A 26,550-nucleotide genomic window follows, 5' to 3' on the forward strand; every position below is an offset into this window, starting at 1 on the left:
TTTTATGCCCTACAACTTCTGCAGTAAAAATGAGTCACTCTTACGCATGCTAGGCTGTGGATGGGAAAAGCAGAGGCTTGTGCGGTCTCTCGGGGGTGCAATGCAGTCTCTATTGCTGTCTGTGCTGTTCTAATTTATTCTTATTGATCTTTTGTTTGTGTGCTTGCTCGGCAAACAAACTGTTGAAAATCCCGACTCATCGGCGAGCCAACAGTCAGTTTCTCCATGCAGTGCTGAGATGTTCAGTGCGAGCTGCTTATTTGGAAATGGTATTTTTCCTCAGGGTACCACCTTATATGCGTGTGTTGTCATGTCGGAGCAGTTTAAACAGATGCTTTTTGCATTACAGGGTACGACGCGTTCGTGGGGAGCAAGGAGCTGTGCTGCTCAGCCACAGCTCCGGGTTCGAGCTCCCATCCCCACAACCTGCCAGCATCTCACAGTGTGTGTTCGAGAAATCCCTGAAAGATTCTCCATCACCGCCCTTTTCTCTTTCCTTCCCTGCCTCTCTTCTCTCTCCCGTTTCGGCTAGGGCCAGGGGTTCGGCCTGCGTGGTGCTGCCCTGCACACAGAGCCAGCCCAACTGAATGCGAAGCAGCGCCTGCTCTGGGACCTCCACGGAGCCACCAACAGGCTTCCAGCAGCCCCGGATTTGTGCTCCCCGTTGCAGCAGCGCGAGCGCCGCATGACCTGGAGTCTAATTTGGGCACAAGAACCACCTGCGGGCTAATGCTCAAACCCCTTTGTCCTGGGAACCTGCTCCTGTTCTGCCTTTCGCAAGCCTCTCGGGTTTAGTGTGATGAAAGGAAGGAGAAACGGTTCCCCGGCTGCGTTCGGCAGCCGCAGCTCTGCTCAGATCCTGCTTTCCCCTTTAAGCTTGTGCACGCAGTTCCTGCTGGCGTCAGTGTGAGGGAAGAGCCGAGCAGGATCCCCAAATTAAACCACGGCAGCGCCAGGCGGAAGCTTTGCTCTGTAGGTTTGCAGAAGGCTGAAGCAAGCAGCAAACGAGCTGCTTTAAAAAGAGCTAAATGGAGGTGTGGCTCATCCCCGGGCGGGCGCATGGCTGGGTTGCTGTGGTCTTCCTTCCCGCTGGGATCAGCATGCACTGATCCAGCCACCATCTCTGGTGATCTGCAGTGAGATAACCGTGGCGAGGGGCTCCTTGCCTGCACACCCCCTTGTACCTCTGGTTTTTGTGCTTCCATGCAGGGACTGGCATGCGTACAGCCTTGCTAAAGGGGTTTTAGTGTAAAATAACCTTTATTCCTGTTTGCTGAGGTATATACCCACTGTGAGCATTTCTCTTGATTTGCTCCATGTTGCTGCAAGGTGTTACAGAAAAGCATTTAATTAGAGGAGAAGGAGCAGCCTGCAGGAGCCAGTGGCACTTGAAGCTGCTGAGCGGAGATCTTTGTGCAGGTGCCCCTTCTAAATCTGCTGAAAATAGGATTCTGACTAAAGTCTTCCAGACTGAAATAAAACACATTTGCAGCTCTGTTAGCCTGGGACGGGCCAGGGCCGGGAAAGCCAGCCCAGAGCCTTCCCGGCACTCCACTCACGCCAGGCTGAGCAGGACCCTGCCGGCTGCTTCTGCTGAGGATGGAAAGCAGAGCTGCTGGTGGCATGGCACGGCGCGCATCTGCTGGGAGCAGCTCCTTCTCCATCCTTCCTGCTCATGTTTCAGATCCTCTTAGAGGCTTCGCTTCTGCCCGAACGTCATGCCACGCAGGGAGCCTGGGGTTGCCACGCTGCCTGCACCCGGGTGCCGGCGCTGGGAGCCATCGGATGCCGGGCACAGCCCAGCCCTGCCCCGCTCCTTATGCAACTGGCGCAGCAAGTGCAGCAGGCGACCTACTTCCCCCCCGAACGCCTAAAGAAGTCGGATTAACCTCTGCGCTGCAGCAGCCGGCAGACAAGCATCTAATTGCAGAGGGGATAGTACTGCGTTTCTCTGCTGCCTTCCACCAGGGAGGCCTCGGGGGAACGGGTGAGCGAGGCCCTGGCACTGGAGGGAGAAATCCCTTTGCTGCTGGGCAGAAGGAGGCGCCGAGGAGCGAAGTGCTATGGTCACGCAGCGCGTGAGCAGGAGTAGATGCGATCCTCCAGCGCCAGGGATCTGGGCAGCGCCGGGCGATGCCGCCTTCCCACAGGGAAGCACGTGCGAGCCCGAGTCCTCGGCTGCCTCCGCCGGCCCTCGCTGCCTCACCACAGCGAGCGAGAACGCGGCAGTCGCTTTCCAATTTATTTTTATCTTGTTGATCACATGCTTTTTAATGTTAAATGTTCTGTGGAGGAGGAAATTTCTGCAACTGCAGAATTAATAGGAGTTTAGGGGGTTTCAGCTGAACTTGGTAATCAATTTTTGCAAATCACAGGCTCATGCTGACAACCTGCAGCAGCCGAGTAATATTAATGAAAATGTTCCCATTCTAATTGTGGCTCCCTCTGCACGTACGCACGGAGCAGCCCTCTACCACGTACAACCCTTGTGCGTCGCTTGTACTTAAAAGACAGTGCCCAGTGGCACTGGCTGAGGTGTGACCCCCTCGAGCATCTTTGTGCCTCACTTTGCGGCACGGCTGGATGTGGCCAGGAGCTGCCTGCTGAGCCAAGGCATGCGGAGAAGCCAGGCCTGGCGGAACGGGATTTAACAAGCCTGCTTTGAACAGCAGCTCCGGAGCCTAACGAGGAGCAGGAAGGTGCTGCGTATGCAGATCAGGTGTCCCTGTGCTTGGGGCGAGCGTGCCTGGCGGGATGCGCTGCTTGGCAGCGTGGCTCCTGGAACTGCCCAGGCTAAATTGTTTTCTTACCGTAAGCACATTGAGTTTAATTTTATTTCAAGCCATTAAAAAACTATCCACTTTCCCGTGATCTGATTTCATCTTCTAGCTCTGTGACGGCTGCCAGGGTGACCGAAATGTGGCTTCGGAGAATTAGACCGGGATTCTCCTTCAATGCACAGACGTGTTTCCAGGACTTATATTTGAAGAGGGGTGGCCCGTGCTGTCTGGTTGGAGAGGTTCCCTGGTACGGAGTTGTTACTTCTTAAATGCACAGGATCCCAGGTGCAGGGGGTCGATGGAAATCGTCTGCTCTGCATGAGACCTTTGCAGCGGGAGAGCAGCAGAGGATGGCACCTTTGTGCATGGTGCAGGGAAAAGGTTTTCGGAGCTGCCTGCTCGTCAGCTGAGGGAATGTGGGAGATGCAAGCGGCATGAATCGAGCTGGAGTGGTGGAGACGTCCCCACACGCTGCTGCCCTCGTCTGCCGGAGACTTTTAATCTGCTGGCAGTTTGGTGAATGAACGAGGAAACCTGTGCTTCGGCGCAAAGTCTGGTGATTGAGTTTAAACCTGTCCGTTGGCGGTTTCGCCTGACCTGCTGGACTTTGCGCGGCTCTGTCCTGCTGGTGGGCGCGTGCCGGTGACCCGCATTGAATTTGACAGAATGACAAATAGGACTGGATGAGCAGAGCTGGGTTAGAGCTTGCAGGTTGCAGGGTTTGCCTTTCCCCGGGCTGCCAGACCCTGCCCTGGCTCAGGGATGGTGGTAGGGAAGAGACTGGATGCAGCTAGTCCGTTAGTCCGTTAAGCTTGCGTCTATGCGATCCGTGGCAAATCCTCTTGGACCTCTACATCTCCCCACACGCTTTTGACTCCGGGTTTCAGGACGCTGGAGCTGGGCCTGGGCAGACACTGGGTGGTTACTTGGTGGGGTTTCCCCTCCCTGGCTGCTGGGAGTTGAAGCCCTGTTTCTTGGAGAGCGTTATCAGACATTTACTTGTTTGCAAACCTCCTTGTATCATCCCTCTAACGCTTTCTGGGATTCTCAAAATACCTTCAGCAAAATAATAAGATGTTTAGAGTCAAACATTTGAGTAGAAGAGAACCCTTGCCTGTGCTACCTGGAAGAGTTGGTGTAGCATGTCGGCAGCGTAGTCAGCCCACGTGAAAGTGCTCCAGGTCACAGCGTTCCTCTTCAGGGGGAGCAGGTACTTGCAGGCTTGCTGTGATAAATAACCCCCTCGATTCCTCTGTGTCTTCTGGCAGCATCCTGGTGAGTACCAGTCCCTGCTGGGGCTGAGCCCGGCAGGCCCCGGGGGCTGGTGGCTGTGCGAGTCAAAACTCCTTTTCATTAAAAAGATTTTTACTTTGTGCTTCAAAGTCACGGGCGGGATTTGCTCTCTTGAAAGCAAGCGCGATCAGTTTGAGAACAGAGTTTCTGTTTATGCGGGAGGTTTTGAACAGCTCGTCTGTACGCAGTCTTTTCATTACGTCAGGGATGCAGCGAGGTGTTTTACTGCTCCGGTTTCTCGAGCAGCATCGAACCGGCCTTGATTCGAACTGGCGCTCGAGCATGCGATGTGAGGGCAAGGAGCCACTCACCTGCGTTTGATAACTTTTATAGCTGTGGCTGCTAAGAATGTCGTTACCAGCCCTCTGCACGCAGTGGGAGCCCTGCAGTTAGCCTGGTTATAAACAAACTATATCAGTGCTTAGAAATAGATGTGAGCAAAGTTGGATTTTCCACTCGCACGCACCCTATCTTCCTTATGCTTCTTCGTGGGTTTAGGACAGTTGCCTGGTAGGAGGGATGCAGCTTGGCTGCTGGCAAGGAATCGCCGTGCTGCTCTGCAGATAGATATTCTGTCTCTCTTGCTTGGCTGGCTCCGTGAAAGGAAACTTAGTTTTTGTTTCCTGAACTGGCACCTTGAAAACTTCGTTCACCGAATGCGTCCCTGCAGTGGGACTCGGGTGTGGCTGCGGCTCTGCAGACCCACTGGAGAGCATGCAGCAGGATTTGTGCTTTCACCGGACAGCAGCAACAAGCAAGCACGCCAGAAGCGCAGAGGAAGGGCTGCTAACTCTCCTTGAGTGGGAAAAGGATCAATACTCCCATAAAGAAAACCGGAAAAATACTTAAAAAAAGCTGTAGAGTCAGGCTTCTCGCAGAGGTTAGGTGTGCGAGCTGGGCTGAGCTGGGCAGCGGGGAGGGAGGCAGCAAGTTGCACAATGCTCAGCAGGGTCCAGTTCTCACCAGCTTGCAGCAGGCTGCTGTGTGGGTCGCTGGGAGCAAGGCTGAAGGTGCAGGGAGAGGCTGGGGTTTTGTCTCATTCTTGTGCACATGGCATGCCAGCAGCAAATACCGGCTTCGGGGCGGTTGCGCTCAGTCCCTCAGCAGGAGCTGTCTTTGTAGCTGGATGATTTAAGAGACTGAGTGTCAGGCTGGGATTTTGGGGGATGACAAGCCGGGCACAGGGGTTTCTTCCTCCCCTCCTGTTTGGGATTTTTTTAGAGGGATGCAGGAGTAGATGTGGCTAAGCAGCCATCGGCCTGACTGCAGGTGGGTGCTCTGCGCTAGGCTGGAAGCAGCCACTTTGGGAGGAGAGGGCCAGCCCGCTGCTCCCCGGGGCAGCACACCCGTTTGGCTGCGGAGTCCTTGGTTTGATGATGATGAGGGGGTGAGATGGCAACGTTTCTGAGCTGTCAGCCTGTATCTTGTTAGCACTCTTTGTTGATGCTTTTAGATGCCTCCAGTTCAGTCCATGCTGTGGTGGTGTAAGGCTGCGTACGCTCCTCGAAGCACCATGGCATGAAATGGAGGCTCCTAGAAGCAAGATGGAAGGTACAGTACCGGCAGCGGCCCCACGAAGGACCCGCTTCCTCCCTCTTGTGCTGCTGTTTGATGGTGGCGGAAGAACTGGTAGAAGCCTGTGCCGGGAGAGGCTGTCGCAGGAGCCGGTGGGCAGCAGGAGCGGTGCGTGTCCTGGCTGCAACCGCAGCGGTGTGAGCCCGGGCGGCTGCCCCAGGTACCGGTGCTCCCACTGCAGGGATGCATCCTTCACCGTAGGCTTTTCAATTTGTGAGATGCAGAAACGGAGTTGGAGAGCTGTTAGCGTTTTGCTCAGAAATGAACGTGGTTTTCAGTTACAGCAGCATTCACGGCTTGTGTTTCTGTGTCTCCTTGCACCACAGAAAAGCAGGGTCCAGAGCGGAAGAGGATTAAAAAGGAGCCCGCCACCAGAAAGCCTGGCTTGCTCTTCGGAATGGGCCTTTCGGGGATCCGGGCAGGCTACCCGCTCTCCGAGCGCCAGCAAGTCGCTCTCCTTATGCAGATGACAGCAGAAGAGTCTGCAAACAGCCCAGGTGAGATCCAGAGGGTGGTTTTGCTCAGAGGTGTGAGCAGACGGGTGTGAGCTTGCAGCGAGAGGCTCACGAATACCTGGGCTTCTCAGTGCCCGGCCCCGGCGTCACCAGGCGGTTCAGGTAGCTCCTCGCCAGCAGCAGAGGTGAGCTGCCACCCCCGGCATGGTGCAGGGGGGCTGGTATGCTGCTCCATGGGGTCTCCCCGCTCTCAGCACCGTAGATGGGATGCTGGAGCAGGGGCAGCGGGATACCCGCTCCCACGGGGCTCTGCAGGTGACTCCAGGCATGGGCTGCCACTGGGGTTCACACACGGCTGCGGCTGCCCTTCCTTCTTCTTCCAGTATAAGGCAGTAGCAGGAGGTATCCCCTGGGCCGAATCCGGGCCACCACTGAGCCTGCCCTGGCTGCTTAACTAGAGCTTCGGTTCCACGGGAGCCTCCTCCACATCAGAGCTTCGCGTTTTCCACTGGTATCTCAGGCTAACTCAGTAAAGGAGCATTGTGAATAAAGTTAAAATACCATCCTCTGTGGGCTTTTTAATGTTTCTTCTTGTGGAGAGGGATAAGACATGTAACCACTGCGACTGTAACTTGAGATGCGGAGCAGCTGGAATGTGTTTACCACGGATTTTGTATTTTAGTAATTTTTATCTGTTGCATACATGACCCCTCAGGGTTTTTAGAGGCACTGTGCTATCTGTATGCGCCCAACTGCATCCTACACACAACCGTTGCAGCTTTTAGCCACATATTTTGTTGTTCTTAACACCGATCTAGCTGCTTATGTTGCTGTTACTTGGGGGGGGGAGGCAAAAAGCTGTGTAGTCTTCAGAGCATTCAGACGTTCTCCCAGGAAATGTGCAGTCTCCTCCCGAGGCTGTCAGACCTCACATGTACTTGGTAAAAGGCCGCTCCCCTTAGGAAATGAGGTTTTAGGGTAAGGAGCTGCATTGTCTGCTCCTGAATCATGGGATTGCCTACAGTCTTTGCAAGGACTGCAGTTCTCTCCAGTGGGCTTTGGCAGCCTGCAATTAATATCTGCATTATACACACACAGGCTTTCCTCTGTCTTCACATCGACTTCAGAGGTTCAGTTGCCTCTCGGTGTCTTGTGGTGAGCGTTTTGGGGAGAGGCGAGATGAAACGTGTTGCAAGAGCTCCCTCTAAGGGTTTAGGGCTTCCTTTGAATTGCGGTTCTTGACTGTTTCTCTCCTCCATGCAGTTGACACAACACCAAAGCATCCCTCTCAGTCTACAGTTTGTCAGAAGGGAACTCCTAACTCTGCCTCCAAAACCAAAGATAAAGTAAATAAGAGAAACGAGCGAGGAGAGACTCGGCTGCATCGAGCTGCCATCCGAGGAGATGCCCGGCGCATCAAGGAGCTCATTATCGAGGGTGCGGATGTCAATGTGAAAGACTTTGCAGGTAAGCAGCCCGTGGCAGTACTGCCGAGGCAGCCCACGATCCGTACCTTTTCCCACCTGCTTGCATGTTCCACCTCCGAGAATGGCTCCCACCAGAGAAAGTAGTTTCTTTATAACACGGGTTTGCTGCTTGTAAAGAGGGGATCAACCAAAAATAATGATTTTGCCCTTTGGGGAGGAAAAAGCCTTGCTGTCCTTTTAAAAAAAAAAAAAAGAAACTGCTACAGATTTGTCAAAATAATAAATCCCTGAAAAACATCGATTCCCTTGTTGGAGTTCGGCAGCTAAATTCTCAGGCTGTCCTGTCTGCTCTGAACATGCTCCCGCTCGGGGAGGGGATGTGGGGCTGGGCTTGATCCGTAGCTATCCCTGGGGCTGCCGTGGCTCCACGCTCTGAAACTGTGACCGGGACCCTCTGGTTCGTTTTCTTGTGCCCTTCCACATGGGTGCCGTCTTGGAAGTCTGGAGGGGGATTTGCAAAGGCAGGTGGGCTGTTCTAGCTCTTTTTTAATTTAAAATATAAGAAATGGTGTGCACAAAAATACTAAAAAGAGTGGGTTTGTAAAGTCATCGCTCCAGAGTTGAATGGCCGATGCCTACAGCGTTCTGGGGTTTGTTTTTAAGTACCGAACGCGGGGGTGCCGCTGACGGGGAGCAGTGCGCATGTGAAGGGCAAGGTCAGGCTCCCAGCCGGGCATCCGAATTAGAGGAGACGGTGACCGTCCTGAGCCTCAGCTCGTTGCCTGGGTGTAATACCACCTCCTCCTCCTCCTCGGCAGTGCTGTGAAAGCTCCTGCTTCTGGTGGTGGGAATGGGGAAAGGAGCCTGGGTGCGGGGCTGCGGCTGCGGCCGAGCCTGGCATGGGAACGGCCACGAGTGCTGCGGCGAGAAGGTGGCCGTGAGATGATGAACGGTGCCGTTCGTGCGCACCCGTACCAACGATGGGGCTGAGTTAGCGTGAGGCGGCCTTCCTTCCAGCACGTCCGAGAGCTTGACTTTGCTCTTTGCTGTTCTCTTCACACGATTTTGGGGTTATAAATAGATATGTGTGTTCCTCCACCTGCATGATTAATATCAGTGCTAGACTGAAGTATCAGTTGTGATTAATTCTGGTCACAGGTGCCCCTTTTTAATGCTCCAAGCGAAGGTAACGGAATGAGCTCCCACGACGCTATCAGCAAAATACCGAAGGAGCCACGCACATTTGCTGGGAAACTTCAAAACAGTTTCTGCTTAAAAATAGTCTGTTTGAACGTGATAAAATATTTCATTCTGTGCTCTTCGGAGGTTTGTTTGAGAACTAGAGCCACTGTTACTGTGGAGACCTGCTGTTTGGTTTCTCCCCGAGCCGGGGGCCTATCTTGCGGCGGCACGGCCGCTTGCTTTGGAGAGCACAGAGAAAATATTTGTGAGGTCTGTGTGGGGGATGTTTCAGAGCGATGTCTGCAGTTCAGAGCTCAGTCCTGATCTGGGCGGCAGTGTTTCCCTTACAGAGGAGTTGGAAGGGGAAAGGATTTGAGACCTGCCTTCCACACGGCATCAGCAGTTCTCTTAATTTCCTTACACAAAGCTTTGCCTTTCCATTTCGCGGGGCTGTGTCCGTTCTGGCAGATGATCTGTCTGTAGCACATTGCGTGACCAGAGGGAAAAGAGGGATTCATTCAACTGCCGCCTGGTTGGAGTAGCAAGGCAGAGCTGCAGGTTTCTTCCTGCTGTGCCATGGGGAGCTGGGCAAACGAGGCCGCCTTCTCGGCCATCAGAGCCGCAGACGCCTTGACACACCAGCACCTGCAGCGCCTGTGGATGGAGGTTACTTTTCACTGTCTCTGACTTTCTCCACGAAGGTGATGTCCGTGTTCTGAGTGTCCCTTTGCTTGCAGGCTGGACGGCATTGCACGAGGCATGCAACCGGGGTTACTACGACGTTGCAAAGCAGTTGCTTGCTGCGGGCGCCGAAGTCAACACAAAGGGGTTGGATGACGACACCCCGCTGCACGATGCAGCGAATAACGGGCACTTCAAGGTAGGTTTTTGCTGGATTTCATAGCTGTGTTTTTCATGACTTTTTTTTCCTTGTGCTTCAAGCGGCCAACTGTGCAAATACAGAGATTCTGGTTATTTTATTATCATTTGCTGCTGATAGCCGTGTAGTGGGCAAGGATTTCCCTGCCCCAGTGCTGTTGAGTGTTTTACTTGGTGTTCCCCTGTGCAGAGGGATAGTTCGTTCTTCTTCTGGTTTAGGGGAGGGAACATGGCTTTGTGTCTTGTTCTTCTCCCTTCTTTCCTGCCCAGGTTGGTTCGTGTTGCTGGTTTTTGTCTCCTTTCGTATTGATGACTGTTAGTACCATAAGGCGTGTCCTGAGGACAGACTGCTTGAGGACATCCCCCTTTTAGTTATATATGAAAGTTGTACAAAAAGCCTGGAATCGAAACATCATGAGCATCTTCAAGTCTCAATTTCTGTTTTCAGGTGGTGAAATTGTTGTTACATTATGGAGGGAATCCTCATCAAAGCAACAGGAAGGGCGAGACACCTTTAAAAGTAGCTAATTCTCCCACCATGGTGAATCTGCTCCTGGGAAAGACCACGTATCCCTCTAGCGAAGAGAGCTCAACAGGTGAGATTGACCTTTATGTGAACATGGGAGTGATGTTTGTGGCCTGCAGCTGTCTGTTAATACAGAGACGTTAAGAGGACAGTGAAGTTAGACTCTTGTCAGAATATCTGCACGCTGCTGCCACGGTCAGGAGTCCATCTGTAGCTGTAACCCAAATTCAGACAACATAACTACCAGCCTTTAGCTCCGGGAGCTCTAGCTGTTTGCCCTGGAAGCCTACGTTGAGATCACTTGCCTGGTGCAATCGAGATGTAGGATTGGAAGCCAATTGCAGGTAAATGGATGTCTTACCTTTGAAATGTGGGTAATATTCCAGCTTGTGCGTAGAGAGGAGGAGGTTTGCGTGCACGTCATGTATTCCCATCCCTCCCCGGTCAGGGGGGCACGGCGCGCGGCTGTACCAGTGCTGGCGTTTCAGGTTGTGCTCCCGGGCTGTCCCTCAGCAGAGCGCCCTGCTAGGGCCTGTCCCGCGAGTGCCACCATTGTGGCTGTGCCAGGTGGGACACGCTGCAGGTTTTAATTAGTGCTAATTGGAGTTCCAGTCTTATGGGGAGTCTTGGCCTATGCTGTTTGCAGTCATAACCCTGTTAAAAAGTTCTTCTCTTGATAGACCCTGGACGTTGTTTTGAGGAACACCCCGTGCAGGTTTGAGACTGGATAGCTATCCCATCCTAAAAGATCTCGCAACCTGGCGGTTCGAGCTTTCAGCCGCAAACTTAGCAAAGGCTGGGTGAGGCAGAGGGGCAGCAGGGCCGTTTGCAGGGGTTCATGTCTGCAGCAGACTGATGATGTTCCCTCCGTGAAGCCCCTCGCAGTCCTTAACGCGTTGTTGTTCTCTCTCTGCAGAGACCTCAGAAGAGGAGGATGCTCCTTCCTTCGCTCCCTCCAGCTCTGTTGATGGCAATAACACAGACTCAGAGTTTGAGAAGGGTTTGAAGCACAAGCCCAAGGCCCAGGAGCCCCCCAAAACCATCACCCCGGTGAAGGATGAGTATGAATTTGATGAGGACGACGAGCAGGACCGGGTCCCGCCAGTTGATGACAAACACTTGCTGAAAAAGGATTACAGAAAAGAGACTAAAGCAAACAGTTTCATTTCCATACCCAAAATGGAAGTGAAAACATATACTAAAAATAACACAATTACACCAAAGAAAGCTGCCCACCGCATCCTGTCGGACAGCTCGGACGAGGAGGAGACCAGCGTTGCTGTGGGGACGGGGGAGAAGCTGCGACTTTCGACCCACTCGATATTGCCCAGCAGCAAGATTCGGGAGCCCGCCAGCACAAAGCCGCAGAAGGAGAAAAGCAAAGTAAAAAAGAAGCGGAAGAAGGAGACGAAAAGCAAAGAGGTTCGGTTTGGCAAAAAAAATGACAAATTTTGTTCCTCTGAATCAGAGAGTGAAAACGTGGAGAGTGAGGAGGATGATAGAGACTCTCTTCAGAGCTCTAGCTGTGTAAAGGACTCCAGGCTAGTGCTAAAGGAATCCTCCTTGTTTAACTCTCTGTCTGCCTCATCGACCTCTTCTCATGGGAGTTTAGCATCCCAGAAACATAATCCTAATCTTACAGAACAGCACTCCAAGCACTGGAGGACGGACAATTGGAAAACCATATCTTCTCCAGCTTGGTCAGATGTCAGTTCCTTATCGGACTCCACCAGGACGAGACTGACGAGCGAGTCAGACTACTCGTCCGAGGACTCGAGCTTAGAGTCGCTAAAGCCAGTCAGGAAGAAACCAGAGCACAAAAAGAAAAACACCCCACACAACACTGTTTCTGAGAAAAAGAATTCATTCCATAGCAATGTGGATGGAGCAATTCCAAAGCTGGACAAGGAGGGGAAGGTTGTTAAAAAGCATAAAACGAAACACAAACATAAAAACAAGGAGAAGGGGCAGTGTCCCATCAGCCAAGACATTAAAATAATCAAAACGTTTTCTTTTGAGTTTGAGGACTCTAAACAAAAGCCTGAGAAAGGCTTGATAGTAGAGACAGAAAATCCAGTCGAAAACAAATTGAAAGTGTTAAAGCATGAGCGAGAACACGGTAAGAAGGAGGAAAAGCTCCCCAAAGGTAAAGCAGAGGAGAAGGAGTGGTTGTTTAAAGAGGAGACTGGAAAATCCTCGAAAGAGGAGAAATCATTAAGAAAAGTCAAAGATGGTAGTAAAGACATGAGCAAATCCTTCAGAGAAGGATTAAGTAAATCAGAAAAAGAGAAACCTGTAAAGGAGAAGTCTCCCAAAGAAGAGAAGCCGAGAATACACAAGGAGGAGAGAAAGAAGAAGTCAAAGGACAAGCAGTCAAAATCTGAAAAGAAGAATGAGCTGAAGGAGGAGAAGGTTTCTAAACTAGAGAAGGAAAAATCCTTCAAGGAAGAGAAAGAAAAATGCAAAAAAGAAAAACTTTACAGGGATGAGTCTGGGTTTGATGAGTTTAATAACAAAAACCAATTTCCCGAAAGCGAGGACACGAAGTTCAGCCTTTCGGATGATCAGCAGGAGAGGTGGTTTTCAGACTTGTCTTCTGATTCATCCTTCGATTTCAAAGGTGAAGATAGTTGGGATTCTCCAGTAACAGATTTCAGGGAGATTAAAAATGACACCGTGGCAAAACTAATCATAGAACCTGTGAAAGAGGAAATTAAAGACAAGAAAAAGGAAAATAAAACGAAAGAGAAGAAGGAATACAACGAGAAACGTAATGAAAAGGACACTTTCTTAAAGAAGAAAGAGAGGGACTATGTGGACAAAAGCTCCGAGAAGAAAAAGGACCAAACGGATAGACACAAAATTACTCCTAGTTATTTGCCTGAGAAGGATAAGAAAAGGAAGGATTCTGCAGAGAGTGTCAAGGAGAGGAAAGAAAAAGATACGGGTGAAACCAACAAAGACAGAAAAGATTCCTCTGATGGCTCTAAAGATCGAAAAGACACCAAAATGAAGCAGGAGGAGCCCTATCGAGATGACTTTAAAGAATACGGCTGCGAAACGTTCTTCAAGGATAAGTCTGACCCCGAATTCAGTGGTAAAACTCTGGAGAGTTGGGAGAGGCACCATTCTGGGAAGGAAAAGGAGAAGAAGGATGCTCCCGATAAAGAAAAAAAAGAAAAGGTGAAGCCAGAAAAATACAAGGAGAAATCCAAAGAAGGTGACAAGGAGAAAAATGAAAAAGCTGCTCCTGAGAAAATCCTGAAGGACAAAGAACTAGACAAGAGTTTCAAAGAGAAAAAAGAAACTAAAGAGAAATACAAAGACCTGCACAGCAAAGACAAAGAAAGGAAGAGTTCTTTCGACCAGGTTAAAGAGAAGAAAGAGAAAAACTTCTCTGCGGATCGAGAGGACTTCTCCGAGAAAAAGGATGAGAAGAAAGGCAAGGAGAAAAGCTGGTACAGCATTGCAGACATCTTCACAGATGAAAGCGAAGACGAGAGGGATGACTACAGCTTGACTGGGTTCAAAGTCAGCGACTCCGCTGGGAGCGAAATGCATCGGCTGGACAGTCTGCAGGAGAAGGACGACAGCGCAGCTGCTGAGAAGGAGCTCTACCCTGACAAGCACCGCAAGTACTCCTCCGACCGGCAACATTCAGGGGAGAAGCAGAAAGATAAGGACTCCAAGGAGAAGAAAAAGGACAAAGGAACATCGGAAGGGGGAAAAGAGAAGAAGGAGAAGAGTTCCTTTGAAAAACACAAAGAGAAGAAAGAGAAAGACTCTACCGAGAAGTATAAGGACAGGAAAGACAGAACGTCCATAGATTCCACTCAAGAGAAGAAAAACAAGCAAAAGCTCCCAGAGAAGGTTGAAAAGAAACACGCCAATGATGACAAGGTGAAGAGCAAGCATAAGGAGAAGCCGGATAAAGAGCATTCCAAAGAGAAAAAATCTTCGAAAGGAGGGGAGTCGGAGAAGAGCCTGCTGGAGAAATTGGAGGAGGAGGCTCTGAATGACTATAGAGATGACTCCAATGACAAAATCAGCGAGATCTCTTCTGACAGCTTCACAGATAGAGGACAAGATCCAGGACTGACCAGCCTCTTCGAGTCTTCTAACCTCTCTCTTACTGATGCCGCTGAAGAAAAGTTTAAGGACTCCCTCCCTTTACCCTGCTTGCAGGACAAACTCAAGGAGAAGGAGAGACACAGGCATTCCTCATCTTCGTCAAAGAAAAGTCACGAGAAAGAAAAAGCAAAGAAGGAGAAGACAGAGAAAAAGGAAAAAACAGAAGAATTCAAAGACTCCAGCAGCAGAAAGGATTCCGCTCATTATGAAAAAGATTTCTCTGTGGATGGGGAGGCTTTTAGCACTTCCTACAACATGAAGGCAGAGCCTGATGAGGAACCAGAGAAAAGCATTGATTACTTATTTTCTGAAAAGAAAGATAAAAACGATTCTGAAAGAGAGCTGTCAAAGAAGGCGGAAAAAGAAAAGACTTATGGTTCCAGCGCCATCAGCACAGTTAAAGAGAAAAAGAAGCGAGATAAACACAAGGAAAAATGGAAGGAGGAAAAGGAAAAGCATAGAGACAAACATGCAGATGGTTTCTTTAAACATCACAAAGACGAGCCAAAGTCAACACTTAAAGACAAGGACAGTCCTCAAGTTACCACCTTTAAAGATAAATCAAAGGAGGACAACCTCAAATTCGGCGAGACCAAACTGAAGGAGAAGCTCAAGGAGAACCAAGAGAAAGACAAATCAGAGTCAATAAAAATAAGCAATGGGAATGAAAAAATAACCCTTTCCAAAGACAGCAGCAAGAAAGATACCAGGCCAAGGGAGAAACTTCTGGGAGACGGTGATCTGATGATGACCAGCTTTGAGAGGATGCTGAGCCAGAAAGACCTGGAAATCGAGGAGCGCCACAAAAGGCACAAAGAGAGAATGAAGCAAATGGAGAAAATGAGGCACAGGTCCGGAGACCCCAAATTAAAGGACAAACTTAAAAGCTCGGAAGACGTGCGCAAGAGGAGTCTGGATCTGGCAACAAAGAAGCCGTTAGCGCTGGATACTCAGCTCAAGGACAAGAAACTTAAAGAACTGGGTCCACTGACTCCTATACTGTCACCGGAAAACAAGGCGCAGCCTGCTGTTGGGACAGACTCTAAGGACTGGATAACGGGTCCTCAGCTGAAGGAGATCCTCCCGGCGTCTCCCAGGCCAGATCAGAACCGGCCGACGGGAGTCCCGACCCCGGCATCCGTCGTCTCTTGTCCGAGCTACGAGGAGGTGATGCAGACGCCCAGGACCCCTTCGTGCAGCAACGAAGACTACACGGACCTGATGTTTGAATGCGCGGACTCGCAGCACTCGCTGCCCATATCCACGATGTCCATGAACGCCTGTTCTCCATCCTTCTTCGACAGATACGCGAATGTTTCCAGTGGGCTCCCCGAGAATCCGAGTCAGACCCCGACTCGGACCATACCCTCCACGAACCTTTATCGTTCCATCTCGGTGGATATCAGAAGGGCACCTGAAGAAGAATTCAGTGTCGGAGATAAATTTTTCAGACAGCAAAGTGTCCCGGCGACATCAAATTATGACTCTCCAGTGCAGCACCTAATGGAGGAGAAAGTTCCCCTTCCTTCTGTTCCTGCTGAGAAGTTCCAGTGTTTATCTCCTGGGTATTACTCACCAGATTATGGGGTTTCATCGCCGAAAGTGGAAGCTTTGCACTGCGCGCCAGGAGCTGTCAGCGGAGTCGCCCAGTCGCCTGAAAGTGTCTTTTCTGGTTTACAAGCAAAATCCTCCCCTTCGCACAGAGATGAACTGCTGGCTCCTTCGGTAGAAAGCGCTCTTCCCCCCGACCTCGGCATGCCCTTGGATACCACGGAAGAGCAGCAAGCTACTGCCTCCATTATGCCACCAGAACCTACCTACTTACCACCAATTGAAGAAAACCATTTTAGTTCGGGTATGCCAGAACAAAACAATATAGACTGGGATAACCCTCCTTCCAGAAACCCTGACACCGCCATTGCTCCCAGCCTGATGGGTAACCCAGCAGAGCACCCTGTCAGCTGGTCCATGGGCTCAGAGCTTCTGATGAAATCTCCCCAGAGGTTTTCCGAGTCCCCTAAACCTCCGCTCTGTTCCCTAGAGCCGATTCATCCTACACCGGTCGCCTTCATTCCCACTGATACTTCCTACCCCGTTTCTCCCATATCTTACCCTCTGTCAGTGTCTGAACCGGGACTCGATGAAGTCAAGGAGGATGCTGAGGAAGCAGTTCCAGGAGAAATAGCGAATGCCGAAGAGCAAGCTCCCTACATGTCCCCTACTAGGTTAGACACGTTCTTCAATAACTGCAAGCCTCTTCCAGAAGAAGCACCTGAGATACCTCCAGAGCCCCCTTGTATGCCAGCAGAACCTCAGGCAGAAGTTGTTAGCGCGCCAGAAAACAACTATTTGGAAAACAATAACGCTGCGCCTGCCAATACAGAGGAGGCGGTAACGTGGCCTGATCCCTTCACCAATACAGAAGATGACTTGGACCTTGGCCCCTTCTCGCTACCAGAGCTGCCGCTCCAACCTAAGGATGTTGCAGAGACGGAGATGGCGGAGGCAGAAGCGGTAGAAGAAAGCCCAGCAGCAGCTTCAGAAACAAGCGCTGGGATCATTAAAGCGAGCGCATCCGTAATAGCGTCCGGTGAGCCGGAGGAGCCGCCAGCCGGCCAGGCAGCTGCTGTCCTGCCCGTGGAGACGGAGCCACAAGCAGAGGAGCAGAAACCAGAAGTGGCTGCACAAGAAGCCACCTCAGAAGCACTGAACGTAGCTGAGGAAAAAGGAGCAGAGGACTCGGAAGCACAGATTTTCCAGCAGACCCAGTCTGAGTCTGCTCAGCCGGAGAGCAAAGAGGTGGAGGCTGTGCACGAAGACCTGTCTTCTTCTGGTGGGGTGGCAGAGAGCAGCTCCCAGACCTGTACCCCACCCGTGGCCACCGCCGAGGGCAGCATTTCACAGGAGGGTGCTGCGGCACGTGGTGGGAGCCAAGTCCCTTCCTCCCAGGCAGATGCACCTCCGGGCAACGCTCAAGCAGAAATCGTTGAACCAGTACAAAAACCAGTAGCAGAAGCTCCCAAACCACCCAAAATAGAGGAGATTCCTCAGCGGATTACCAGGAACCGGGCTCAGATGCTCGCCAACCAAAACAAGCAGAACGCCGCCTCCTCTGAGAAGGAATTTCCTCCTGTTTCTGCGCCCGCCACACGTGCCAAAGGCCGCATTACGGAGGAGGATGATTCCCAGGCCCAGCACCCGCGCAAGCGCCGGTTCCAGCGCTCCAACCAGCAGCTGCAGCAGCAGATCAACACGTCCACCCAGCAGACGAGGGAGATGATACAGCAAACATTGGCAGCTATCGTCGATGCTATAAAACTGGACGACATTGAACCTTATCACAGTGACAGGTCCAACCCCTACTTTGAGTACCTCCAGATCAGGAAAAAGATTGAAGAGAAGCGGAAAATCCTCTGCTATATTACTCCCCAAGCTCCGCAGTGCTACGCTGAATATGTCACCTACACAGGCTCCTACCTGTTGGATGGCAAGCCTCTAAGCAAGCTCCATATTCCAGTGGTGAGTCACCTTCTCTCTTTAAACCGCGGCATCAGGGACTGTCCCCTCCCTTGCTGCTACAAGCACAACCAGATTGTCCCCTACGCACCGCGAGCGCCCTTGCAGTGCCGATGGCACCCCGGCCGTTGCTTTAGCCTACTTTTAGAACATGCTCATGACGACAAATCTAAGCCTCGGTAAGTGGATGGCTGCATGACAAATGCATCTTCTGAGATGCTGTATGTTTGCAGAGACGACCTTGGGCTGTGCTTAGGACCCTGAGATTTGCTCAGGCTTTAGAGCAAGTTTGTATGAATCCACTGGATTTGAGGCTGGGAGGCAAAACTGCTTTTACAAGCAGTATAGTAATTGGATAATGAACTTAGAAGACTGGAGGAGAAAGATGGCTCTTAACTCCTGCCTTCATTTTCCCAAGCTCTGATACTTGACTTGCCGATAGCACTCGCTCCTTGGCAATGGGATCTGCATTTCACTGCTGTGCTGCATGAATGGACTTGCTAATACAAATGCATCAATAAACTTAATGCTGCAGGCAGTAAATCCAGGATCCAGCCTGGAGGAGGGGGGTCGATACGACCGACCACGTCAAGCTTCATTCCCTGCTGCAGGCAGGGCGAAACGCCCCCGTCTGCGGGTATTTCTGTTGCAGTGTAGTCCGTGCATGAGTTACTGTTTGCATGACTTAGTGCGCGCTTTGTCTGCCCCAGCACCGCGGTGGTCGTAGCCTGTGTTCGCATCTGCTTGTTCCTTCCTAGACTAACGCAGAGCCACCTGCTCCTCTGCTCTGCAATTCGGGCTGTGCTTGAGGAGCGCCTTGCTCCCCAGGAAGGCGCAGGACAGATCAGGACACAGGCACCCTTCCCGGTGCGCAGACTGGGCTGCTCACGGCAGTATTTCTCCAACAGTATCATCCCCTTTGTCAGATGCGCTCAGGCCCCTTTGCAAACTGCCCTTGCAGCACATGGGGTGATTTAGGCTCTGGTTCTGCAGGCTGAGCTCGTCTCTCGGCACTGGACACCTCTTGCCCTGGTGTCTCACTCCTTGCTGTGGTCTGAGCACTGGCGGGACGTTGTCCTTTGCCGCCTGCCTGCTGAGGAAATAGGCAGACTTTCTCCTCCGGTGAGCTCCGTACAGCACCCCGCGGGGTGGCACCGACTCCCTCTCCGAGCCCTTGGCCAAGGTGCATTTCACCTACGTGGCCGTGCCGCAGGCTCTAACCCTCCGCTGCCGTGTGCCCGCAGATCGCCCCGCCGCCGTCGCTCGCGGAGCCTCTGAAGGAGCTCTTCAAGCAGCAGGAAGCCGTCCGGGGGAAGCTGCGGCTCCAGCACAGCATAGAGCGGGTAAGGGAGCGCACCGGGGAGACTCCGGCTGGGGAAGAGGTCCCGGATTTCCTCTGCTGGGGAAACTGAGGCTGCCACGCTCACTGCTTCGTTTGCTCTTCCTCAGGAGAAGCTCATCGTCTCCTGTGAGCAGGAGATTTTGAGAGTTCATTGTCGGGCAGCAAGGACTATTGCCAACCAGGCTGTGCCCTTCAGTGCCTGCACCATGCTGCTGGACTCCGAGGTCTATAACATGCCTCTAGAAAATCAGGTCAGTGCCTGTCTTGGTGGTGAAGAAGTGTCTCAGAGGTGCTGTGCAAGACCCCGAGGGAGACGGTGCTTTTCTGGACGGAGGGAGGGAGGAGAGGGATGTAGGCAGGAGTTACTAATGCTCTCCCTGCTCAGGTGCCTGTCGCCCACCGCGGCACACGGATGCAGGACACCCTGCAGGAGCCCTCCCCAGCACGTGCCCAGGTTGCCTAATCTGACTCAGTTTCTGGTGTCGCATGTTCTGGGATACTCCACGTGCGTGCCGGGGAAGGAAATACAGCCGGGAACACGGGGATGCAGGGAGCATCATGTCTCTTTAGGAGCAGAGATGACTCGGGTTTATCAATGAGTCTCAGGACCCTCTGCCTTTCTTCTTGGTCAGGATCATCCGCACACTTGAAAGGTTTATTTTACTACACTCTGGGATGTCTTTTCCTGTTGAAGGAAGGGGGGAGAGCCATTAAATTGATTTGTGTCTGAATAGTGGCTTTGAAAGAGCCAGACTCCATCTCGCAGCCCACAAAAAGCAGTCATTTCTTCTTTCGATTTCATGTCGTTCTGTGCCGGAGAAGGGGGAATCGTGTCCGGTTTCTGCAGCCGGTGGCCGTGCGGCTGCGGTGGTCCTGCGCCATCCCGCCAGCACCCTCTGCAGCCCGCACGCTGCAGCTGCCGCCAGCCCGGCTGCTCGGAGAAGCACGCTGGTGCATTGCAGGAGGGATCCTGTGCAGGGATCTGTGCTTCTACAGCGAAGACGTTACGGTCTTGGGCATGAGTTGAAGGAGGCAGAGAGGTGCGGGTGCTGTGACAGGCTGGCACAGGCAGATTCTCTGCAAAGCAAGCAAAAATGGGGGGTGCGTGCACGCATGCGTGCGTGCATCTCTCTCTGAGGCTGAAGCCCCTGGCAAGGGTCTGCAAGAGCAGCTGGGAGCAGCGTGCTCTGTTCCCCCTCCCTGCAGGCACCTCTCTTGTTTCTGATTTCTTTAATCAGAATTTCTTTACTGAAAGAGTGGTGAAACATTGGAACAGGCTGCCCAGGGCAGTGGTTGAGTCCCCATCCCTGGAGGTATTTAAAAGACGTGTAGATGAGGCGCTTAGGGACATGGTTTAGTGGGCATGGTGGTGGTGTTGGGTTGACGGTTGGACTCGATGATCTTAGAGGTCTTTTCCAACCTTAATGATTCTGTGATGAGTGTGTGCCCTAAGAGGGATTTGAACGTGGCCTGTTAGACCTGGGACTGCTGAAAGTGAAGGGGAAAAAAAAAAAAATCTACCATGTAATTCCCTTTTGCTGTCTTTCGCTTAGGGAGACGAAAATAAATCGGTCAGAGACCGTTTCAACGCGCGACAGTTCATTTCCTGGTTGCAAGACGTGGATGACAAGTACGATCGAATGAAGGTGAGAGGTGCAGGAGCCCCGGTGCTCCGGGCCGCCGCCGCGGCGCCTGGGCAGCAGCAGGTCCTGCTGCTCTGCCTCCCCCAGGGAGGGTTTCCCTGAGAGGGGTCCCGGCTGTTGCTGTAGCCTGGAAGCTGCCTTTGTGGTTTCCAAAAATCTGCTGGGAGCAGGTGTCCCGAGGTGGTCCGGGCAGCGTTAGGTGATGGGGGACGCTTCTGCGCACGGCGCGGCTGAGAGGTGGGAGCCTCTGCGGGGACTAGGGGAGCACAGTTGCCTCTGCTGGTTCCAAAAAGGGGGAAGGGAGACACGTTCCGCTTAGGGTTGTCTGGCTGGCTGTTACTCTGCTTTGCGCCATATGGTCTGGAGTTTTTTCGGTCAGTTAAACCCTCAGGCCCCGCTCTTCGCCAGCAACACATGCTGCAGCAAGCTCAAAACCTATGGCAAACTATAAGGCGGCAGAAGCCCACGCGATGATTTTCCGGAGTGCCGTGCAGAGCACTGGGTGGCAAACCCGGGCACGGTAGGGAGCAGGGACGACTGTGCTTTCAGCTGGTGACACAGAGGGAGTTGGCAGCTCCCACGAAGGGAGCGGGACCCTGCTCTCGGGCAGCCGAGGGCCACTGATGGGGACTGTCTGCCGGGGCTGTCACCAGCGGGGTCAGTGCTCTGAGTGCTTATGAGCCTTTAAAAGCCGCCCCACAAGGCCCTTCTGGGCTTGCCCCTGCTCCTGCTGGAACTGGGCTCAGCAGACGTCCCAAGTCCAGGTTTCATTCCCTCGAGGCTGTGTGTGGCGTCCCTCGCTCCGTTTGCTGCTCTGCCCGCCGCGATGGCTGCAGGTCCCCTGCCTTTGCCGGGTGGGACGGGCAGCAGGAGCCTTTCCTGCCCTCTCTCGCTCACCCCTCATCTCTGCTTGGTTTTTTTTTTCCCCCTGATCCAGACGTGCCTGCTCATGCGACAGCAACACGAAGCTGCCGCCTTGAACGCGGTGCAAAGGATGGAGTGGCAGCTGAAGGTGCAGGAGCTGGACCCCGCGGGGCACAAATCCCTCTGCGTGAACGAGGTGCCCTCGTTCTATGTGCCAATGGTCGACGTGAACGATGACTTTGTGCTCTTGCCGGCATGACAGTTCAAAACCAGGAGACATCACTGAAAACTGGCAAGGACGGGAGCCCTCCGAGGTCGGGCGGTCGAGCTCACATTCACCCTTACCGCTTGCTGATGAATCCCTGGTCAGAGGAGGAGGAAGCAGCTATCGGCAGAAAACAAAACAATAAGAAAAATAATTGCACTTTCTTCACAACGCGTCCCTCGCTTCCGGACTGACGGCAGCTCCGCCGGGCAGCGGGCCGGGGCGCATCTCCTTTCCAACCGGCTGCTGCGGCAGGGAGGCAGCCGGTCTGCGCTGGCAGCGAGCACTCACCGGCCAAGAGACTGGCAGAGGCGTGGAGGGAGGAGGCCAAGGACACCATTTGTGTGTTGCAGAAGCTGCTGAGCGGGGCCAGCAACCACGTGATTCATGTACTTGTGAACACCGTGATTTCCAGCTCTCTGTTTTCCACCGGTCGCGGATCTCCTCTCGGAGAAGCTGCAGTAGGAAACCATGGGGGGAGGGGGGGGTGTTTTGAGTTTCTCGTTCCATCCTGGGTATGTCTAAAAAAAACAAAAAACAAAAAACAAACAAAAACAATTAGAAACAAAAAGACAGCGTCCAAGTTGGGCAGACGCGGCTCTGAAGGTGTGGACGGCTCCGGGCTGCGGAGGCGGGGTGCGCCCGCGGCGCCCCGCAGCAGCCGCTCGCCACCATTTCGGAAGAGCGGAGGAGCCGCCTGCGCGCCGTGCGCCGGGGCGGCACGGCCGGCGGCGGGCGGGGAAATGGTGATGCAGAGAAAGGACTTTGCCAACTGTGTTTTTAATGGAGTAAAATCCATGTGGTTTATATATTTTTTCCTTTAATCTTGGGCATTTCGTTTCTCTTTCTGAGAACATAACTTGAAAACACTACAGAGCCAATACTCATATAAAAAAAATTGTATCCCATAAATGCTGTACAGTTTTTATATACATTAACAATGTACTTTTGCTGCCTTCTAGATAATTTATTTTGCAACACATTACTGCACAGTTGTAAATAACTTATGTACTGTAACATCACTTTCAGTTATGTGTAAAGAAATAAATAAATTAATTAAAATTACCTTTGTATGTATAGTTCACACCAGGCAGCACTTTCCCTGTCAAGGAAAAAATAAGGGCCGAGGCGTTGCGCGGTGTTGCTTGGAAGCCTGCCTGATGCGCTCGGGTACACACAGGTAGTCCGACCCGCGGTCCGTGTTGCAGAGATCTCCGGATGCTGATCTCATTTTTAACACCGCGTCGTTTTTCTCCTCTTTCCCCTGCCCTTTTGCCTTCGGTGCAGTTGGAAACCCGGCGGTGCCGACCCTGCGGCTGTGCCGACCCTGCGGCCGCGCAGCCGGTTGTGGCAGGGTGGACCGTGGAGAGAGGGGAGCCCGAGCCCCCCTGTGCCACTTGCCAACGGGGGCACAGAGTGACGTGACGAATGACGTTTGGGCTCGGGCTGGTGAGTTTTACGGACCCTGTGTAGCCGTAGCGGCTGCGAGTCGAGGAGCTGGTGTTTTGGGGCTGCAAAGCTTGGAGAAGGACGGGTGGAGCCCAGCGCTGCCCCAGGGTTGCAGGTTGTCGTGCTGGGGCGTCGGCGCTTGGTGCTTTCTGGATCCAGAGGCCGGTTGCTGGTAGGGCAGGCAGGGAGATGGCTTCCTGGCAGCTGGGACGGTGCTGTCGGGGTGAGCTGGAGCCCAGGAGCCCTGCGGCAGAGCTTGCGGCCAGCGGTGCTTCGTGCTGGGGTGCTGCCGCCCCGTGTGCTTGGGCACAGGTGCCTGCCGGGTGCCCAGGGTGCTGCACCAGCTACCGCCGCGCTCCCAGCCGCCTCCTTTTCTCCTCTTCCCTTCTTTCTAATACTGAACCTCAGAAATTGGTTGCGTGGATCACGGCTGCCCTGTTGGCCAAATTCATTCTTGCTCGTGGGACCTCGCTGGATGCGGCTGGTGAGGATAGCGCCGCACGGCACGCGGTGCTCCCGGCTGTGCCGCCTGATGCCAGCCCTATGCCTGGCTGGGGGCAGCCCTGCCATGCATGCTCCGTGTGCGCTCCACACGCTCTCCGCGTTCGCTCCGTGCGCCCTGCATGTGCGCTCCCTTGTTTGCAAGCACCAGCCTGGCTCAAATTGCTTTTCTGAGCTGTAAAACCTAGATGGAGCCAGCAGGGTGCTGCTGCCAGCTCGGCGGGCTCGGCCGGAGAGGAAGGGGCAGCCCTGCCTCTTGCAGAGGACCGAGGCCTTGGCTCGTGTGGCGCCCGGTGGGAGCCCAGCCCCCCTGGGGCTGGCCCCGGTGTTTGCACCCATGCGGAGATCAGAGAAGTCTGTAATCCCATGGAAAGATCGTGCCTGGGTCAGGCAGGAGGAGTTGGACAGTGCTGTGCTCAGCCCCCAGCCCCCAGCGTGCCCCTCTCCTCCACAGCCTGGGAGAAACGGGGGGAAGCTCGGAGAGGCTTCGTCTCCTGGCTGGGGACACACAGCTGCGTGGGTCCGGGGCTGGGGACGCATGCTGCGCAGGTCCGGGGCTGGGGACACACAGCTGTGCGGGTCTGGGGCTGGGGACGCACGCTGCACGGGTTCGCAGGACTGGTCTCTGCTGGGGCTGCTCCGTGGTGGGAAGGAGCCGCTGGTTCGGCGATGCCTGACTTGCTTTTGGGTTGGGTGCCGGCTCTTCCTGCCGCCATCCTGCTGCTGCCTGCCGGCACCGCGGCCTCTTCTGCGGGGGATTGCGTTTGACGTGCAGCTCATGGCAGAGCCGTAAGCCAGCCCGGGCTTAATGCAGTTGGCAAAGTCGATCCTCGAGCACAAGCTCGCAGGGACGTGGCTGGAGAGAGATTCAAGTGCCTCTTCCAAGACCTCTGTGCCTTGCTTGCACCTGCTGCCCCGACCTTTCCCAGCAGGCGGGAAGCCCGGCTGCCCGCGCCCACGCGCCGCCTCTCTGCCCGCAGCTGCCGACCCCGGGCTGGCGCGGCCGGGGTGAGGGGCTGGCCCCCATGGACGCCCGCTGTCGGCGCCTGGTTCTGCTTTTTCTCTTCAGTCTTGCCGGGTACACGTGCTGGTTGGATGTCTCAGCTGCTGCTTTTGGAAGTGGAGATGTAAATGCGATTTGGCTCCTCTTCCTCTGCTGGCGTGGCGTGGCTGGGGGGGGCGGAGGGGACCTGCTGAATTCACGACCGCTTTTCAGCCCCCTTCGCCTCTTTCTGCAGCACCGGCTCTTGCTCATGCGGCGCTCTGCAGCCGAGGAGGTCTGGGAGCACGTGGAGCACCAAGCCCTCGGCAGGGTGCAGGCAGAAGCAGGCAGCACAGGCTCACCCTGCCGGCATCTAGGCAGCCACGCGGGTCCCCAGCGGGAGAGCACCCGCCGTGCCGGGACACCTCCGCACCCGGCTCCCCCCTCGCTGCCGCCAGCTTTGCAGCTGGTTGAGGAATTTTCCACGGTCCTTGCACCAGGGACCTCGAGGGTTTCGCTCCACCACGTCGCAGTGGCTTCATAAGAGCTGGGGGGGGGTCCTGCCTCCCCCTGCCCGACCCCCAGCTCCTGCCTTGGCACCGTGGCCCGTTGCTGGACCCGCAGCAGCGGCGGGGACCGGGGCTCACCGCAGGCAGAGCAGGATGGGCAGTTTGTCGCAGCGGCCGTGCCCCGGCCGGAGCCAGAGCGGTTTTTCCCTCATCCCTGCCTGGGGCCACCGGGTCAGGGTGGGCGACCGGGGCCGGGGCCGGGGCCGGGGGGGCTGCTTCGGCTCCATGGGGATGAGACGGGGCTTCGGGGCCTTCATTCGACAGCACAAGAAAGCGGCCACAAGTAACACCTATATTTTTAACTAATTTCCAGCCCTGCTCTTTCTTTTGTTAAATAACCTTAAATTAATCCCTGTAAGCACGGAGAGACCTTTAATTAGCTGCGTAAAGCAAGAAAAGTCCCGTACTCTCTTCTAACCCCAGTGCTGGGAGGCTCGGGAGTCCGCCGGGGCAAGTTTTCCTCCCGGTGCCACTCCTCCCGGCCACGTACGTCGGTGCAGGTACCTCCCAGGCCGGGTCCCACCTTCTCTTGGTGCCGGTCCGACTTGCGTGGCGGCGCGTGGGCTGAGCGGCGTGTCGAGGCTGCCTGGTCTGTAACGCACCCGTGTCTTTTTTACGCCATCGTTTCTGTACACGGTGCTGGGCACCGAGGGCCCTGCGCCGCGGCGGCACCCCCTCCTTTTGGCTGTACCACTTCCCGCGGAGGGAGGCAAAAAGCGAATCCAGATGCGATTTTCTACCGTTGCATGTACAGAGCTGAGCGCCGGAGCGATGCTGTTGTCCCTCAGAGATCGTGTTTGTAAATAAATTTTAAAAAGAAGAGAAAAAACCCCAACTTGTTTGCGACTCGGCTGCTTCGTTGGCTCTTCCCGCGGGCTCACCGTGGCGCTGGGTGCGAGTGGGGCTCTGACCAGTTCCCTTCCCGGGGGGGCCCAGACCCCACCGGCCCCCTTTGAGGTTTAGGGGGACCTGGGTGCATTTGTGGGTGGTCCCGGGAGTCCCGGTTGCGCCCCTGGGACCCCCGGCACCACCTGGACCCTGGGGTCCCCCGGTACCAAGAGGGTGCCTTGGCCTGGAGCACCGTGGAGAGGGGGGCTGAACCGGGCTTGGGGGGACCGAACCGGGGCTGGGGGGGGGGGCCGAACCGGGCTGGGGGGGGCGGCTAACCGGG

At 54.0% G+C, this 26,550-nt stretch overlaps 1 protein-coding gene across 5 annotated transcripts in view; it reads left to right on the forward strand.

Moving 5' to 3' along the window:
* The window catches only part of ANKRD11 (ankyrin repeat domain containing 11), a 160,878-nt gene extending 137,938 nt beyond the window's left edge, over positions 1-22,940 (forward strand). For all 5 annotated transcript variants that reach the window (XM_076348900.1, XM_076348897.1, XM_076348898.1 and 2 more), the window contains 9 exons: positions 5,975-6,145; positions 7,367-7,570; positions 9,450-9,592; positions 10,040-10,187; positions 11,034-17,767; positions 19,009-19,107; positions 19,214-19,357; positions 20,660-20,752; positions 21,687-22,940. In XM_076348900.1, the coding sequence (XP_076205015.1) occupies positions 5,975-6,145; positions 7,367-7,570; positions 9,450-9,592; positions 10,040-10,187; positions 11,034-17,767; positions 19,009-19,107; positions 19,214-19,357; positions 20,660-20,752; positions 21,687-21,872 (7,922 nt within the window). In that variant the 3' untranslated portion in view covers positions 21,873-22,940. The remainder of the gene's footprint in view (positions 1-5,974; positions 6,146-7,366; positions 7,571-9,449; positions 9,593-10,039; positions 10,188-11,033; positions 17,768-19,008; positions 19,108-19,213; positions 19,358-20,659; positions 20,753-21,686) is intronic.
* Positions 22,941-26,550: the final 3,610 nt, after the last annotated feature.

Source organism: Aptenodytes patagonicus, chromosome 11, assembly GCF_965638725.1.
Source record: "Aptenodytes patagonicus chromosome 11, bAptPat1.pri.cur, whole genome shotgun sequence".
Taxonomy (NCBI): domain Eukaryota; kingdom Metazoa; phylum Chordata; class Aves; order Sphenisciformes; family Spheniscidae; genus Aptenodytes; species Aptenodytes patagonicus.